Here is a 20010-nt window from a genome sequence, read left to right on the forward strand (position 1 = left end):
ATAAGTTGATGTCATTAGTTCCAGTTTGCTCTGGGGAAGCATTGCTGGACATGTTTACCCTTCCTGAGCTCCAACAACTCACTGCTGTTTGCAAACTGGCACACAGAGGCAGGCAAGGGACAGTAACATGACAGAGGCCCATGTGTACCCAGCCTTTGGACAAGGAAGTGTTTTATGTTAGAATTAATATTTTAAGTTAATGAGGCATAGTAAGTGGAAACACCTCCACTTTCAGGCATCTAAGCCTGAGTCAATGTCATACAAAGACAGTAAGAACCAGAGGTTAGAGAGAATCAGGGTAAAACAGGACAGGTCTGTTACATTCTTGGAGGCAGAGTAGCTGTGGTTGCCTATATAAGACCTGTACATGATGAAGACATCCAACATTTGAGCATGGAAAGGGAGCATATCACAACCCACTTCCCCCTCTAAGACTGAGGAGATATTGGCAGCTGATAATTACTCAAGGAGGGAGAGTAGGTTTTCCCCAAGAGTGCTGTGTGATAAGTTGACTGTGGTCCAGAGGATGGCCCTTTACCCATGTATATATGGGCAACACTAATTGGACTCAGTGGGATATATGTATGTGTGTGTGTGTGTGTGTGTGTATCACATACATATATATGATGTATATCTATGTATATGATATATATGTATATGTATATATAAAAGAGGATGTTTGGGTGGATACAGGAGGAACTGGAGGAAAAATGGGGTAGGGGCAAAAATCTCCCAATACATTATACACATGTATTATATTTCCAAAGGATAAATTTAAAACTAAAACAAACTGCAGAGCATTGACGAGAATGTGAATTCCATGCTGTGAAAAAGAAAAGTGAGGGTGCACTGGATCATTCCAGAATAATCCCAACAGCAGCCTAGAGGGACAATTCTGTTGGGTGACATAGGAGACCCCATGAAAGAGAATCCCTTCAGATCCGTTCAGCCTCACTCTCTGAAGTGGCACTGTGCTCCTCACCTGCCCTTGGAGGATTACATGACTCTGTCTTTATATGCACCAGGAGCAGCATTCGAAAGCTTTCAATAAATAACCTAAAGATTACGGTAAGTGGTATGAGAGTTGCTCGGTTGCCAGGCATAGGCTCAGCCTGTGAGGACGCCTGTGTTCAACCCCTAGTACTGAAGAGTAATTAAATGAACGGAAATAAAGGATCAATGCAAACATAATGTGTTCATAACAGAAAGCAAGATTAAGTAAGGAAAGACCTTGGGGGGACATGGGTGTCCAAGTTTCAAGCTCAGACTAACAAAGACATTGTGCCAGTTCCTAGTGCACCAACAGCATCCAAGCTATGAAGCTATACCAAAGGGACCCCAGCCACACTGGTACTACATCAGTCCCTTCAGAGCTTCAGTATCCGAAGTAAGCGGTTGGTTCTGTGACAAAGTTAGAGGAAACTGAAGTGAGGGGCAAGGGTGATAGCTCAGTGGGTAAAGTGCTTGCTGCATGAGGATAAAGCTCTGTGTTGGGATCCTTAGGCCCTGTATAAAACCTGGGTGTGGTAGCACATCCTTGCAATCCCATGGCCGAGGGTCAGGGGAACAGTGGCAGGCAGGTACCTGGAGCTCACTAACCAGCTAGCCTATACAAATCAGTGAGCTTAAGGCTCATTCATTGAGTGACCCTATCTTAAAGGATAAGGTTGAAGGAGTCTGAGGAAGATACCCAATGTCAATGTTCAGGCATAGGTACATGGACCACTCTTACCCACAGCACCAAAACCACACAAAACAACTGAGTGTTCAGCATTGAACCAGTTGGCCTGATGGAAAAACCAAGTCAGAAATCATGGGTCCAGTCTGAAATACGAGGTCTTCCTTTAGTTGTGTTTTGTAGACCATAATAAAATGTTCTTAGCAGCTTGCTAAGATGCTCAGCTGTCAAAGGCATGCAGGGTGTCTCCACCTGTCAGGCTATGGGGTCCCTACCCAAACTTCATTTGCTTTACTTTAGGATTTGACATATTGCATGCTCCCAGTTCTTGGTTAAAGCCAACCTTCTGCTTTTCCTAAGTACATTCTTTACAGGCGTTGGAACTGAAGGAGCAGGTAATATGAGTCACTGTTGAATATATGGTTGCTTATATCAAAGTGATCATACACAGAGTCTCAAAAATATCACATACTTAGCTCCTGCCCTGGCATCTCCCAGCAGACCTCCTCACTCACCATACAAATGATACTTAAATTTCCAACATTAGCCAAGACACTCACCACAGTCAAACCTTGTCATTCTCTGTGCTGTGACCCTCACCAAGCATTTTAGAGCAAGACTTAAAAATACCCCTATTCTGTTTGATAACAGGGTTTTCTTAGCTGGGAGCTTGCATTTCAGGACTTTGTTGACACCATCCAAAGACGTACATAGTATGCCCTATGCAGAAGCCCCTCAGGTCTATATATTTCAGGCAGGATCTGGGAGCAGACTTTGTAGCAATGATGATTTTTTAAAAAGATACAATGTGTCATTAAAAGAAAACACTTCAGCTGTGCACAATGCCATCAGGAATGTGGGCACAGCCTTTTTATGTCAATGGGAAGTGAAGCTACTGGATCAACGACTTTCCATTACAGCACCATATACGCCATGTTTGTTTTCCTTCCCACTCAAATCATGACCTCCATTTTTCTCCATTTCCCCTCCCTTAAGGTTGGGTAAGGAACAGACAAGCAGAGAAATGGGTGGACGAATACACAGGTATAAAAACATGAGCCAAAGTAGCATAATGAGTGAATACAATACAGTTGCCATGGGCCTGGATAACTATTAGATCCATGTGAGCATATGAGTGTGGTATTTGGACACATGCACATATATGCACATACATATGGCAAAGGGCCAGTGGATAACATCATCCTCCCCTCATCCCCACGAGACAGGACCTCTCTGCGAACCCAGAGCTAGGCTGACAGCCATGAAACAACCTTAATAGTGTTAGGGTTTTGATGATGTGGCCACATCTGGATTTCTTATTTGTATGTTGAGGGTAGCATACAAACTTACATACTGATGCTTACATAGTAGACAGGCCCTCCTATATAGAGTCTTTTCCCCAACACACAAAACATGATTTCTTAAAGTTAGATCCAGCACCCAAGGACACTAAAACCTAGTGTAGGAACACTATAACCATCAGCATCAGAAGTGTCCCCGTGAGCTGATGAGGTTCCCCCACATCCTCATCCATCCTGATCATTCTCCTCCCATCCAAGAAGGCCCAAGAAAGAGGGGTACTTACCAGCCTTGATGTGGACATCCTGACTTCTAATTTTCCCTGAAGGGTTTTCAGCTGTGCAATAGTAAGTATTATCATGGATTAAGGTGCTGAAGCTTGAAGGAGGAAAGGGGAAAATTTGGAGAGTGCCATTGGGATGGACGTGGCGGATCCCGGGGACATCGTAGATCTCCTCGCCCGTTGCTAGGTACCATCTGAGAGTCACAGGAGGGATGCCTGCAGCCGGGCAGGGCACCAGTGTCCCCGATGTGCTTGCAAACACTACCTCTTGCAGCGATGCATTGACAAAGTAGAGGCTGGAGTGGGGCTCTTCACTGAAAACTGCAAGAGACAACACAGACCGGTCAGTTAGCCCGGCCTCTCAGAGGTATTCTGAGAGACAACGGGGAACTCCCATAGGACTGGATGGCTTAGCATTGCTTAAAACACTACAGAGAGTCTGGGTCTGGGCAAAAGGAGTGATGCTGGGTTCATACTTTGTATGCAGCCCACAATCTCTAGGAGACTTAAGGGGCTCAGTGCATGCTCTGTGACTCTCTCTCTCTCTCTCTCTCTCTCTCTCTCTCTGGTGACCAAAGTTGGACTTTGTATTAAATTTAGATGCATGGAATCCTCTCCTTCTCCTCACTAAAGCCCAAATCTCCTAGAGACCAAGGCCTGGCTGTTCTCACTCTTTTCTGGGACACATGGTCCAACTACCAATGGGTCCTCCATAACAAGAAGCAGGGTGTGAAGTCCCACAGCTAGGCCAGGGATTGAAAGTTCCATTTCCCAGCCACATTGAGACCCATCTGTGAATGAAATACACCACAATTTTAACATGGAAAAACTAAAGATGGCGGATAAAGCATATTACCAGACAAGGAAATGTCGTAGCAGTGATGTTCGTTTTGTTGGACATTTGTCTTTTTAAAAAGAACTCTGACAAGGCATCGACCCACACCTTCACCCTACAGTCTCTGCTTTGACATGGAAGCCTGTCCTTGCAGGCTATCTATCCAAGTGCCTTGTCTACGTACTTACACCATGTTAAGTCACAATGCTTCTCTATAGCAACCACAAGCATGCCATTGTGGTACTATGTGACAGGACATGGCTTTCAGAACTGTTTTCCTCAACTTTCGATTTAAATCATTTCTGTTTTAATGCCCACGAATCAAACATCTGCAGACCTGTCCATACACATCCAGTTTCTTAGCCCACTTAGTGAGTTCCTGTGTTTTACTCCATGTCATAGTCTATGCAAAACAATGAAACTCAACTCCCAGAGCCCAAAATATAAATATGCATAATTACAGTGAACAGGTTTGCTCAGACATCCTTCTAAGAGTGGATGCACAAGCTGCCATGTACCTCAAAAAGAGACAAGAGGCTTACAGTAAGTAGCTCGGGATACAGATAACATTAGGCCACTCCTCATCCTCCTATTGACTATCATATGGTTATTATCTTATGCAGATCTACAGTGAAAAGGAGCAAGCAGGGCAAAGAGAAATATAAAATGTATAGTTTGAAGAGAGAAAGAGCACTGGAATATGTAATATTGAAGCCAAGTCCTGTGTCCATGGAGATAAAGAGTTTAAAGGAAAAGCTTGATGCTAAATAGGATAAAGGGAATCAGGCCGAGACCCCACCCAGCCAAGCTTCTAACTTCGAAAAGGAATCAAAGGGTAGTTTAAGCAATGAAGGAAACCATCAACAAAAGAAAATGATGCAAATATAATCTGAGGAGGGGTGACAGTCCAACCCCAGCAAACAGAGCTGGGCAGCTTTAACCGAGTGGTTCTGGGTTCAAAGTCAAGAAGGACACAGAAAGGAGTTGTAGAGTCTCTGCAGTTAAGAAGAGCCCTGAAGTCAGGCATGTGGCAGGGTTGCCCCTTCATGGAGGTCTAGAAAGACCAATTCCTTGAAGCTGTGAAGGGGAAGTCTGGGTTGTGTTGGAGAGTTAAAGATGCTAGCGCTATGGGGAGTCTGCTAAGGAAAGCTGTAGAGCAAGCATGGAACCAGTCCAAGAGAGAGGCAGGAGCGTGCTGCAGTCAGGAGAGAGGAGAGCTGAAGAGCGTGTGGACGTCAGACGTGCAGAGGCAGAGTATGGAGTTTTCTCCATTGGGTTCCAGTCTTGCTTTGGTATTTCCTCACTCTGCCCTTCTCCCTTCCTTCTGGATAGTAATATATATTCTGTGCCACTGTATGTTAGAAGTATGTGATCTGCTCTTTGGTTTTAATTTTATAGAGGGTTACAGCTAAGAGACTGCCTTGTGTCTCAGAAGAGGCTTTAGATGTTTAAATAGTGTTGAGACTCAAAGAGCCTGCGGACTTTTCTTCAGTTGGACTAAATTCATTTTGCATTATGATACAACGACAAGCCTGTGGCGGGGGAGGGGGTGGTGGGGCAGGGTATGGTGCTTTGGAGGAAACTAGACTCATAGTTTCACATAATTGCATGCTTAATTCCCAGACTGCATTGGGGTGGATTAGGGGGTGTGGCTTTATTAGAATAGGTGTGTCACTGGCATAGGCTTTGAGGTTTCAAAAGCCTATACCAGGTGCTCTGGCTTTCTCCTCGCTCTCTCTCTCACTCTCTCTGGCTCTCCCTCCCTCCCCATGCCCCATCTCCTCCCCCTCCCTGGACCTGACCAAATCCCTCCCCCCTCCCCTCCCCCTCTGCCTGTGGATCAGGACATAGAGCTCTCAGCTACTTCTCCAGTGTCATGCTTATCTGACTGCCACTATTGTCTTCACCATAATAATAATAATGAACAGATTATCTGGATCTACAAACAGCCCCCCCCCAGTTACGTTTTTATGAGAGTTGCCTTGGTCAGATCTTTTCTTTACAGCAACAGAGTCCTAAGACAATCTTGTTTGTCATATTTCTCGATCATATCAAGAGGTCACCTCAAACCATTGACATCACCATCAGAAAATGTGTTCTTATAATGTATTGTGGGGTGTTTCTCAGAATGTATCTCCATCACCGGTTTATACGAGACTATATTTTATGACTGTTTCTATTTTGTAAAAGTCTATAAGCAAAATAAGTATGATTAGTCATTGTTCCCTCGATTGGACATGGAATTTCCAGGGGGCACACCTCTGGGCATGACTGTGAGGGTGCTTGCAGAGAGCTCTGGCAGAGGTGGGAAGACCCACCCTGAATGTAACTGGGGTTGTTATGGGCTGGGGTCCTGGACTAAATCAAAAGGACAAAAGCAAGCAGAGAATCATCATCTTTTTCTGTTACTTGACTGTGGACACAGTGTGGTCAGCTTCCTCACACTTCTGCCCCTCTGTCATGCCCAATATGATGGACTATAGCCTCAAACTGAGGCAGAATAAACCTTTCCATTCTCAAGTTGCCTTTGTTGGTTATTTCTCATAGCAAATGAAATAGGTAACTGATGAAGTGATGTAATTTAACAGACTCTAATACTTAGCATTCTGAAAATGTCTGGCAAATGCTACTTGTTCACCATGTCTCCACAGTTTCACCTTATATTAATTTAATACAAATGACTGTTTGTAATCTGTCCATCTTTTGGAATATTTCTTATGGAACTTATGTTTCACAAAATTATGCCTCTTTTAAATACACTGGAATCTCCATTCACTATTAGAGAACGGACTATGTGTGGATGCTGAGAAGGAGAGACATCCAGAGCCTTAAGGCAACCCTCAGCCCTTCACCATGGAGAGGGATGGATGTTTGCTCTCACAAGGCCTATACTGCCTAGAGGAGACACATCAGAATATGCCATCCATCTGTGCATTTCAAAACTCCTGGTGGTGAACAGTATCATATACCCCTTCTGTAACACTTCCTTGAGGCCAATGGCAGATGGCCTATAAGCGTACAGACCCAGAGTTCAGGAGAGCTAATATTATGTTGACCATGAGGCCATACAGACTGGCAGATGCCTGTTGGTTAGTAACAGACTTCTCCGGGGCACTGAGATATTGAAGAATCTTCTTATTGGTACCCACATGAGCTGTAGCCTTCTGTCTGGGAAAGCCTTAACATTACCAAAGAGACAGAAAGAACGACTTTCTTCCTTGTTAACATACATGACTGCATGCTTCATGACCTCATTCACCCTGGATTCAGCAACTATAATTGGTTAGAGCTGGGTTTGTTCCTTTGGTAAAGTGCTTGCCTTAGAATTATAAGGACCTACCTGAGTTTGATACTCAGAACCCAGGCTTAAAAGGCCACTTGTGGTATCACAGGTTGGCAATCCCAGAGATAGAGTGGCAAGTACCAGGGTAGTGAGTAACCTTGGCTCAAAACAGTTAATGTAGGGACTAGCAAAATTTCTCAGTGGGTAAAAGGGCTTGCTCATGTGAGCTGGATATCATGATTTTTGTCCCAGATGTGGTGGTGGGCATCTGTGATCCCAGTACTTCCATAGCAACGTAGGAGGTGAAGACAATACAATCATCTAGAAGGCCATAGGCCAGCAAATCTGGAGTACAAACCATGGCAGACACAAGAGAGATCTTGTGGTGACAACGGGATGACAGAGAAATGATTCCAAAAATCTATCCTCTGAACTGGACACATACACACCTACATGCATGCACATTCACCTACCACATGTACCTGCCTGCATAAGCATATATACTTTTTTTTAAAAAAGGTGTATTGGAGGAGATGCAGGCTGGCATCAGCTTTGAGCAGGAGTTTCATCCAGCCATACTGTTAGACGTTTCATGGGTGGCCTGGGGTGATGGGCAAGTGAGACAGTGAGACTTGCTCTCAGCTGCGAGCACTATCTCATAGGCAAATAGATGATTGTATGGCCAGTCATTTCAACACTGTGCACCAGCACTCTGTCCTAGTAATGGAGAGCAAGACTGGGAGAGATGGAAGTCATCTTTCTCTTACATTCTGTTCACTCAGCCCTTCCAGGACACACAACAAACCATGCAAACATCATTCCATGCAGCCCCAACTCCTTCCATGTCTCTCAAGGTCCCTATAATAACACGGTTGATTCCTTTCTATGATTCCCTTTAATGAAACCCATTCTTAGGCTGTGTTTGTGCATGAGGTTTGGGCTTCTCCAGACATCTAACAGGGGACATGCTACTTCTCTTGGTGACCCTGGGTCTGAGCACAGCTAGAGACAGCTAAGTTGGGGGAAAGGATAGCTGCCATTCTTGAGAACAGCATAGAGGAAAAACACATTGTTTGAAAGTGAGATCCTTCGAGGGCTCGGGCTCGGCAGGGAGAGGAAGTTTCCAGCAAAGCTTCCCAAATCAGAATATGAAAATCATCACTAGCTGAAAGATCTGCTTAGATCAGAACAGAGACTGTAGCTCAACATTGCAGTTTTCAACTCAAATAAAAACGTGGATGCTAGCACTGTAATTTTACATTTGAGCTTTCTAAGAAACTGACATTACCCCAAACATATTGTTAGGAATGAGGTAACTGTCATTCTTCAGGGCTAATTAATTCCACCCAGATTTCCGGGGATTTTTTTTCCCCTACATTAATCTTCTGCCAACTCAATTGTGTGTAATGTGAACTAAATAAAACTTGGTCATATCTGAATTTATCTTTCCTTATCCTGAAAGTAGCATTGCCAAGAATAGCCAAATCTTTGAAACTATAAATGCATATAAGAAATATTGCTCAATGAAATGTACAGCGTGTTGTTGAAGGCCACATTCCAAGAGCCAGCTTGCAAACTGTTTTTTTTTTTTTAATGAATGTACAAAAAAGGTGAAAAAATTTTAATCTTGGCAAAGAGATGAGACATCGGAAGAGTCATGGTCACTTACATTTTTAAGCTGTTCATCCCTCTCTGACCTCACACCAGTGGGCTTTAAACTAAGCAGATAAGCATGGTTGTGAATGCCTTTAGGCTCAGCTCATAGAGGGCAGAGGCTGGTGAATCACTGTGAGTTATAGGCCTCTGTGGTCTATAAAGTCAGTGTTTAGGCTACTGGGGGGGGGATATACACACACACACATACACACACACACACACACAGAGGAGGAGTAGAGGCAGGCCATGAGCACATGGAGAGAGAAGAGGGAGGGGAATGAGGGGAGAGAGGGCAAGAGCAAGAGGACAAAGAGAAAGGAGAGTAGCAAGCAGCCCCTTTTATACTGAGTCAGGCACAGCTGGTTGTTGCCAGGTAACTGTGGGGCAGAGCCTAGACTAACCACCAACAGAGACTATATTCTCCAGACTCAAGCAAATGGAAGTCCAGATCTGTTCAGAATGATTCTGTCTACTGTTTATGGGGTCATGTATAAACTGGAATCATGAAATTTCACGCCATAGAGTATCCCAGCCCCTGGTATCCCTGCCATCTACACTTTTACTACTCAGGACTCAGTCAGCCTCCAAGTGAATTATATATGTCAAAACCAACAGAAAGCTAAACAGACTGTTTGGCACGAGCTTGTGTGAGATCCTGGGGAACCCATAGAAAGCAGCCAGAGGGTTGGGCTCCAGAGACGTCTTCCCTCAGTTGCAGACTTGGCACTATGTTACAGCTACCACATATGGTACAGGCGCCAGTGACAGAGAATGTTCTACACCAAAGAGAAAAAAAAAATCCATGTTCAGCTTCCTTAAAATGTAGATGTAGTCAGGTGACACGGGCGAGGAAGAACTCATACAAAAGGTAATAAAAAATCATTTGTTCCTGCACATTCATTGAGCACTAGCTGTATTCCAGACTTTCAGTAAGGCCCTGACAATACACATGTTTAGTGCCATTCCCCTGGATGCTTTAACCTGGAGGCCTAAGAAAAGTTAGAAGTCTATCGGCCAAGTGCCCCAGAGGCATGCACAACTAAGCAACCCAAGACAGGCATGGTAGAGAAGGCTTTCTATGTAATGAAATAAAGCACTACAAACAGAAAATATAACATACTGAGATTCTGGGTGTCACAGTCAGGAAAGGACTGCAAAGGTCCCTGTGCTGAGCAGTCAACTTTAATTAAACCTAGAATCACATGCAAAATCTCAATGAGGAACTGCCTAGATCACACTGCCCAGTAGGCATGTCTGTGGGGGTTGTCTAGATTATCATGTGAGGTGGGATGATCTAGCTTGAAAGTTGGTGGCACTCTCTTATGGGCTGGGCCCTGCATTATGCAAGAATGAAGATGCCAGCTAAGTTTAAACAAAGAGCAAGCGCATGAGGGAAGACGCTTCTCTTTGCATCTGACTGTGGACATGGTTCTCTCAGTGCCTGCTTTGACTTCCCACAGTGATGGACTGTAACCTGAAATTGCAAAATGAACTCTTCAGCCACATTTGTCACAGCAAGAGAAATGAAACAGGATCAGTGCCCATGACAGCAATGTGGGACATGGCTGGCCCACATAGGGTTCGTGTAGTTCCTCTGGACTGAGCATGCTGACTACATCTTGAAGCTGAGCAGCTGTGAAGACCTACAGGAGACCCTCAAAGGACTGGATTTATTCACAGTCCTTCATGGAGGGAGAAGATAGGTCACAAGGCTCAGGAGATCCATAGGAAATGTCCTATGAGATCCTTAGTTGGCCTGCCCCTCCCCTCTCTGAAGTGATAGATGAGGTAAGTAAGAGATGAGAGGGTGGGATTCTTTCATGCTGCAGCTACATCTGAGTCACCCATGCTTCTATAAGGGACCCCAAAACACTTACTGCTTCACCAAGCTAGACCTGCATAGAACTCTCCCTTTAGTCTGTTGGTGCTCTCCAGCCTTGTGTGAAGAGATGTTTCTTTATGTCCTCTCAGGAGAAGCCCTGCTATAGGGCTTGTATTTCCCCTTCATATAACACTCATTTAACATATGCTGAGTATCTGGCACTGGTTTAGGATCTGGGGACATTAACAATCAAGTTCATTGTCACCAATGCCATGGGCTATAGCAAAAAGTCCAGGAAGAAAGCTAGTTGGCTTATTCTCAACTCTCTAGAAAATAGGGAGTTACACCAGTGGGCACATTCTGCAGAGAAATGGAAATGTATGCCCACACACAAAGCTGTACACGAATCTTCAAATCAGCGTTGTTTATAACAACCAATGAGGACACATTCAGCATGCTCATCAGTCGTAAGGCTGGCATGTAAGGTGCAGTTTATACATAAAATGGAATACTACTCTGTAATAATAAAAGCAATGAACTGCTAACATAAGCTGTAGTGAGGCTGACCCTGGATGGTAGTATGCTGAGACTGGAAAGCCACAGAGGAGCACATACCATGTGATTCCATTCACATGAAGTTTCTAGGAGAGAAAATTCTAGAGAGAGAGAGAGAGAGAGAGAGAGAGAGAGAGAGAGAGAGAGAGAGAGAGAGAGAGAGAGAGAGAGAATGTAGGTCAGTGGTTTTCCCGGGACTGGAGGGGGGTTGAAGGGACTAGGAAGTTACAGCTAAATGGTGCAGGTTTTCTCTCTGAGGTATTAAAACTGCTCCAAAATGGACGGTTAAAGGCTACATATTTGTGGATAAATCAAAACCTCTGAATTACATACTCTAACTTGCTTCATTTATGGCAAGCAAATTGTGTCTCAAAAAGCTATTTTCAGAAGTTGAGAGCGTCATTGCAAGTCTGAAACAAAACAGTTTCCCAGATCAGAGTTTGAGATGGGAAACAGGGCATAGACAGGAGAGAAAGCTGAGGCAGGATGCCTGGAAGCTATTGTGCCAGCTAAGAGGAGAATGGTCCAATCACACAATTATAATATAATCACAATCTGATATAATCTCCCCCAGCACAAGTGCACAGAGCCTGGGAGAAATGAGAGGGCAGAGGGCAGTAAGTCTGTATTATACAAGGGTGACAGCTTGGATGCTTGGCCTCAAGGATGAGCCATTAACAAAAAGGTCATACAAGGCAGAGAGGAGGATATGAGGTAAAGGAAAGAAGACCAGCTTTACTCAGTGAGGCTCAGAGCACTGCCCTGGGACAACAGGTTAGCATAGTCATCCAAGACTCCAAAAAAGAGTTTCCACATCAGAGAAGAGCAACCATCCTTAGGTGTGTGTCCCAATACAGAGAGGAGCATGAGAAGAGATGGGACCTGAGATGGGTCCTTAGACACAGGGAGTTTTTAATAAGATGAGGGAAAGACATTGGACAGAGGATTTGACCCCAGATAGAGATTGAAAACCTACATGTTAATTACATATTTGTGTGCACACCTACACATGCATACACACACACACACACACACGCACGCACATTATACACACACAATAAAATAAATAAATATAGGTTTAAATTTTTAAAGTATTTTTCATATACAAAGATGTGTGTGTGTGTGTGTGTATTTCCTTATGCATTCTTAAGACAGGGTCTCAAGCTGCATCCCAGGCTGACCTCAAACTCACTATACAGCCTAAACTGGCCTCAAACTTGTGAGCATCTTCTTGCTTTGGTCTTCACAGTTACGGGATTACAGGCATTTGCTACCATAACTCCTAGTGTATACAGAATGCTTTTGTTTGTCTGGCTTTGGTTTCAGTTTTATATTTCATAATATGTTGTTGTGATGGTCATTGGTGGTTTTATGTTTGTTTGTTTGTTTGTTTGTTTGCATTGCTCAATTGGAACTCAGCATCTCATGCAAGTTTAGTCATTGAGCTACACACCCAGTCTCTTACATCATAATGCTAAATAAAACAAAACAATAAAAATACAGGCACAAAAGTGTCCCATCTCTGTTCCCTCCCCCATCAAATATAATCGGAGTAAGAACAAACCCATGGTGTTAGATTAAGTGTGGAGAGATGAATACCCATTCATCTCTCCTCATGGGAGGAGGTGGAGAGAGCCCAGGGGCTGTTGCAATTTGTCCTGATCTGCATGTTCTTATCTTCAGCCTGCAAAGATTTCCCTGTGCTATCCACTGGGATCAGCACACAGTGACAGCATGACTGCTGTATTCTACTTAAAAACTTAAGAAAACAGAAAAAGAAAGTAATACATAGGAGATACAGGAGAATAGTAAGATCCGTGGTCTAAATCCCACAGGGGGAAAAAAAATGATGTACTAGAAACAAAAGGATGGAAGGCAACTCAGAGGCTCACAACTCATCATGCCAGCACCTAGGAGATTGGAGGCAGGAGGATCACCATAAATATGAGTCTAGCCTGGGCTACATAGTAAGTTCCTAGCCAGCCTGAATTATAGAGTGAGACCCTGTTTGAGCCTTTATACTCCCTAAAAGAAGAGGGAAACAAACAGGATGGCAGTATTGGATGTTGGCATTTAATGGATTCTGAGATGTCAGAATTCTGAGACCTAAGGCAGGACACCAGATTTACAGACCACAGGGACTCACTTTAGGTGGACATGTTATTTGGGTCCAAAATGCTTTTTATTGATTTTATAAGAACCTGTGAACAGATATGTATACTACTTTCCGTAAAGGCCTTCCAAAATAAAAGGAACATAACTCTACCTTGGGTAAATATGTCAGGGGAGTGAAACCTTCCGCTGATGCAGAGACATGAAACTGCTTTATGTTCGAGTTGATGCCTTCAAACTCACTGTGACCTGGCTCTGACCACTGGAATCAGATGAATGGTGGTCACATCACAGCCTGGAAAGTTCCTAAGTGTTTGAGAAGTAATTCCAAGTGAGGTTATAAAGATGTGCCTATGTGTTTCTGCAGTAGCATGCTGAACTCTAGCTAATGTATGCGAATGGTACCCAGCATTAAAGCACGTGATCAAATACCTCCTCAAGAAATAAGAGTCAGATAAGACTTGTCCTTGGCAGACAGTGTAGGTAGTTCCACGCCTACTGATAAAACAGCCAGGGGCACAAAACTTGAAACTGAATTGGACCTCCTACCTTTACAACCAAATATTCAGGCAATGTGGTCAAGAAAGCATACAGCAAACTAGCCAGGGCCTCCTCCTTCCCACATTCCCAACATCAATCCACGGGGTAAGACTGAGTTGCTGAATTAGGACAACAGAGTGAGGAGCCAGAGAGGAATGGCTGTTCTTGGAGAGGACCTGGGTTTGGTTCCCAGCCCCCTATTCACACACACACACACACACACACACACCTATTCACACACACACATACACACACACACACAAGATTATAAATAAAATACATTGTTTTATTTCTAAGAGGACACTAGTGCACACAGAGGGACACTGTATATAGAGAGCTGCAGAGATCTGGAGAGGGAACCCCAAATGAGTCTTTACCTGGCATTTGCATGTGGTTAAAAAAAATTGAAAAAATATGGAGCACTGGAAAGGAAATCAGAACAGGGTAGGTAGAAAAGATAAGATAATTCACATCACAACCAGCCAGAGCACAGAAATATAACACATGTAGCTGTACTGGTAAATTGTCACTGCAGCTTGAGCTCACTAAGAATCTAGCACTGGAACTTAGGTCTCCGCCCCCACTTCAGACCCTAGCATTTTAACCTCAAAGTGTCCTCCCTTGTCTTGGGATATGCTGCTCGTAACCCCAGGACCCAGAGAGATGAGCAAGATAGCTCAACCAAGAATGAAACGACATCATGTCCTTGGGGACAGCTAGAAGGTGAACCATTTTCAACAGAAATCACCTCTGTTTATCCCACATTATAAAGACAGATGCCTCACTGGGAAAGAGAAGCCAGAAGGTCAGCCGTGGGAAGCTCAGCTGTGGAGATAGAGCTCAATCAGAAACTCCACCAATGTCAACTTCCCCAGTCAGTGTCTGCTAGATGTCCTGAGCGTGACTTGTGACATCATCCCCATCTGCTGCCATTTGTTGCTTTATGTGGAAGCCTCACCCAGAGGGAATGTGAGGATACGCTGATCTGCCCAGGACTCTCAGTGGGGAACTCCAGCTGGCTGCCAAGCAGGGCTTCCCAGATAATTTCTGATGGATACTGTGAGTGCCTAATTGGATATTTCGCTTCTTTCTTTCTATCCATCTTCTTCTACCTATTCTTTTACTTGGGCTTTGCTATTTACTTACTGAACTCAGCAATTCAAACCCAAAAGTATGACCAGCATAGAGCATACTTCGGATGCTACAGCAACATACTTCAGGCACATCAAGTAGAACACATCACCACGGCAATGGGGGGGGGGGGATCAATGTCATCTCAGCAAAGTTCACAGCAGAGCCTACAGGGCCTTCCTGATTCCGAGTACCTTAACTGCACGATGACTGCAACGCCGGTTAACAGAAAACAAAATGCGACCATCAGTACAATGAATTTCTCAAGAGTGAGCTCACACCATGGAGTCAAACTCAGAAGTGAGAGATAAGAAAACATCAGGAAGAGACACTGAAAGAACGTCAATAAAATGTCTCACAATGCTCCAACCAATCAACCAATACAGCAAAAGAAAAGCATGCTGATTGGCTGGATATTCAAACTCAATTTTTTTTTTTTTTTTTTTTTTTTTTGGTTCTCAGCTTGTACATTTGTACATTTTGTAGGAATTCAATTCTGAATTGCCTCCCAACTAGACACCACACCCTCCCTCTCAGCTTCCTGAGGCAATCTGTCTTAGTCACATTTGTACCATCATGTAAAAAAGCCCTCCCCACCCCCTTACCCCAGGCACAAAACACAGATGATGGTACAGCTTTGGCCCTGGTACTCAGAGCATAAACATGTTCTTAACAAATGTCTCCACATGTTTATTAATAGATCATTAGATGTCTAAAAGGAAAAAACACAATTTTTTCATATTCCACATAACCAAATAGATTCATTATAAAGAATAATTCCTGGTGTACATTTCTTAGACATTATCTATCATAACCAAAAATTCATCATCAAGCCCTCAAGGACCATGAGTGGCTGAGAATATAACTCCTGAGATGCCCTGAGAACTTACTTCTGAGATTTGAACTGCTTTGTCAACAGTGTTCTTTATACCCAAAATTCTTACAGATTTTACAACATGACTAATAATAAAAAAATCATCTTTCATTGTGTGCTTTACAAATCTCCAGAGGAAAAAGTGTTTTACCCAGAAAAAAATGGCTCTGAAATATCTGTTATACCCTTCTAGAAAATTATCTCATATGTGCACAGTAGTTCATTGTGCACATAAAGTCTCTGGGTCCCTGGGGACATCTGAAAGTTGCTGTTAACATGGTGGTAGTTGAAGTGTGAATTTCAGGAGGAGAACATGGGCCCTCAAATAAGCCATGAGCATGTTGTATGTAACAATCTAGCATTTACATTTCAAGTTTACATGTGTCGAAGGACGAAAAAGTAGTCAGCAATTCCAAAGAATTGGAAGCCCAAGGAGGGGATGGTTTTCTACAAAGTGCACCAGAGCAAATCTAAATCATGTGACCTAAATCCTGTGACTGGTTCTGCCATGGTTTGAATGTGATCTGAGTTGTCTCCTAAGGCATGTGTACTAGAAGTTGTAAACATGGAAAATACCCTGATACAAGCAACTGAAAGAAAGGGGATTTTTGTTGGCTCACATGTTGAAGTATAGTATATCTTGATAGAGAAGTCAGAATATTGGGAGCTTGAAGATGCTGGTCACATGGTACCCACATCAAGAAGCAGAAAGCTATGAGGAGCTCAACCATTAATTTTTATATGGGCCAGGAACCACGCCCAGGGAATGGTACTGCTCAATTTTACTGTGGGTCTTCAATGTTCAGTTAGTCTACTATATTCTAATTATCCAGCATGATTCCCTACAGGCCTGCCTCCCAGATGATACCAATTCCTGTCAAGTTTGTAATGGACAGTTTGGTGGTTTGAATAAAAATGGCCCCTATAGCCCCATGGGAAGTGGCATTATTAGGAGTTGTGCCCTTGTTGGAAGAAGTATGTCACTTCGGAGGCAGGCTTTGAAGTCTCAGATGCTTAAGCTAAGTCTAGTGTGGCAGTTCTTTTCCTGCTGCCTGAGGATCCAGATATAGAACTCTCATCTACCTCTCCAGTGCCATATCTGCCTGTATACTACCATGACGATAATCCATTAAACCTTTAAACTGTAAGCCAGCCCCAATTAAGTGTTTTTCTTTTAAGAGTTGTGGTCATTGTGTCTCTTCACAGCAATGTGTAACAATGCAGAGACAGTGGGCTCATTAAGAGGTGGGACCTAGTGAGACTGTCACTCTTGGACATATAATTCTTTTTTTTTTTCCCTTTTTTTTTTAATATTTTTATTACATATTTTCCTCAATTACATTTCCAATACTATCCCAAAAGTCCCCCATAGCGCCCCCCACTTCCCTACCCACCCATTCCCATTCTTTTGGCCCTGGCATTCCCCTATATTGGGGCATATAAAGTTTGCAAGTCCAATGGGCCTCTCTTTCCATTGATGGCCGACTAGGCCATCTTTCGATACATATGCAGCTAGAGACAAGAGCTCCAGGGTTCTGGTTAGTACATCATGTTGTTCCAACAATAGGGTTGCAGATCCCTTTAGCTCCTTGGGTACTTTCTCTAGCTTCTCCATTGGGAGCCCTGTGATACATCCAATAGCTGACTGTGAACATCCACTCCTGTGTTTGCTAGGCCCCGGCATCGTCTCACAAGAGACAGCTATATTTGGGTCCTTTCAGCAAAATCTTGCTAGTGTATGCAATGGTGTCAGCGTTTAAAAGCTGATTATGGGACGGATCCCTGGATACAGCAGTCTCTAAATGGTCCATCCTTTCATCACAGCTACGAACTTTGTCTCTGTAACTCCTTCCCTGGGTGTTTTATTCCCAATTCTAAGAAGGTGCACAGTGTCCACACTTTGGTCTTCATTCTTCTTGAGTTTCATGCGTTTATCAAATTGTATCTTATACCTTGGGTATCCTAAGTTTTGGGCTAATATCCACTTATCAATGAATACATATTGTGTGAGTTCTTTTGTGATTGTGTTACTTCACTCAAGATGATGCCCTCCAGGTCCATCCATTTGGCTAGGAATTTCATAAATTCATTCTTTTTAATAGCTGAGTAGTACTCCATTGTGTAAATGTACCATAATTTCTGTATCCATTCCTCTGTTGAGGGACATCTGGGTTCTTTCCAGCTTCTGGCTATTATAAATAGGGCTGCTATGAACATAGTGGAGCATGTGTCCTTTTTACCGGTTGGGACATCTTCTGGATATATGCCCAGGAGAGGTATTGCTGGATCCTCCGGTAGTACTATGTCCAATTTTCTGAGGAACCGCCAGACTGATTTCCAGAGTGGTTGTACAAGCTTGCAATCCCACCAACAATGGAGGAGTGTTCCTCTTTCTCCACATCCTCGCCAGCATCTGCTGTCACCTGAATTTTTGATCTTAGCCATTCTGACTGGTGTGAGGTGGAATCTCAGGGTTGTTTTGATTTGCATTTCCCTGATGATTAAGGATGTTGAACATTTTTTCAGGTGCTTCTCTGCCATTCGGTATTCCTCAGGTGAGAATTCTTTGTTCAGTTCTGAGCCCCATTTTTAATGGGGTTATTTGACTTTCTGGAGTCCACCTTCTTGAGTTCTTTATATATATTGGATATTAGTCCCTTATCTGATTTAGGATAGGTGAAGATCCTTTCCCAATCTGTTGGTGGTTTTTTTGTCTTATTGATGGTGTCTTTAGCCTTGCAGAAGCTTTGTAGTTTCATGAGGTCCCACTTGTCAATTCTCGATCTTACAGCACAAGCCATTACTGTTCTATTCAGGAATTTTTCCCCTGTGCCCATATCTTCAAGGCTTTTCCCCACTTTCTCCTCTATAAGTTTCAGTGTCTCTGGTTTTATGTGAAGTTCCTTGATCCACTTAGACTTGACCTTAGTACAAGGAGATAGGAATGGATCGATTCGCATTCTTCTACATGTTAACAACCAGTTGTGCCAGCACCATTTGTTGAAAATGCTGTCTTTCTTCCACTGGATGTTTTTAGCTCCCTTGTCGAAGATCAAGTGACCATAGGTGTGTGGGTTCATTTCTGGGTCTTCAATTCTATTCCATTGGTCTATTTGTCTGTCACTATACCAGTACCATGCAGTTTTTATCACAATTGCTCTGTAGTAAAGCTTTAGGTCCGGTATGGTGATTCCACCAGAGGTTCTTTTATCCTTGAGAAGAGTTTTTGCTATCCTAGGTTTTTTGTTATTCCAGATGAATTTGCAGATTGCACTTTCTAATTCGTTGAAGAATTGATTTGGAATTTTGATGGGGATTGCATTGAATCTGTAGATTGCTTTTGGCAAGATAGCCATTTTTACAATGTTGATCCTGCCAATCCATGAGCATGGGAGATCTTTCCATCTTCTGAGATCTTCTATAATTTCTTTCTTCAGAGACTTGAAGTTTTTATTATACAGATCTTTCACTTCCTTAGTTAGAGTCACGCCAAGATATTTTATATTATTTGTGACTATTGAGAAGGGTGTTGTTTCCCTAATTTCTTTCTCAGCCTGTTTATTCTTTGTGTAGAGAAAGGCCATTGATTTGTTTGAGTTAATTTTATATCCAGCTACTTCACCGAAGCTGTTGATCAGGCTTAGGAGTTCTCTGGTGGAATTTTTAGGGTCACTTATATATACTATCATATCATCTGCAAAAAGTGATATTTTGACTTCATCTTTTCCAATTTGTATCCCTTTGATCTCCTTTTGTTGTCGAATTGCTCTGGCTAGGACTTCAAGTACAATGTTGAATAGGTATGGAGAAAGTGGACAGCCTTGTCTAGTCCCTGATTTTAGAGGGATTGCTTCAAGCTTCTCACCATTTACTTTGATGTTGGCTACTGGTTTGCTGTAGATTGCTTTTATCATGTTTAGGTATGGGCCTTGAATTCCTGAT

At 43.1% G+C, this 20010-nt stretch overlaps 1 protein-coding gene across 2 annotated transcripts in view; it reads right to left on the reverse strand.

The window, feature by feature from the left end:
• The window catches only part of Dscam (DS cell adhesion molecule), a 580573-nt gene that overhangs the window by 456836 nt on the left and 103727 nt on the right, over nt 1–20010 (reverse strand). For both annotated transcript variants that reach the window (XM_085832094.1, XM_021184771.3), the window contains exon 2: nt 3264–3581. In XM_085832094.1, the coding sequence (XP_085688220.1) occupies nt 3264–3581 (318 nt within the window). The remainder of the gene's footprint in view (nt 1–3263; nt 3582–20010) is intronic.

The sequence above is a fragment of the Mus caroli genome, unplaced genomic scaffold (genome assembly GCF_978045245.1).
Source record: "Mus caroli unplaced genomic scaffold, Mus_caroli_1 scaffold_17, whole genome shotgun sequence".
Lineage (NCBI taxonomy): Eukaryota > Metazoa > Chordata > Mammalia > Rodentia > Muridae > Mus > Mus caroli.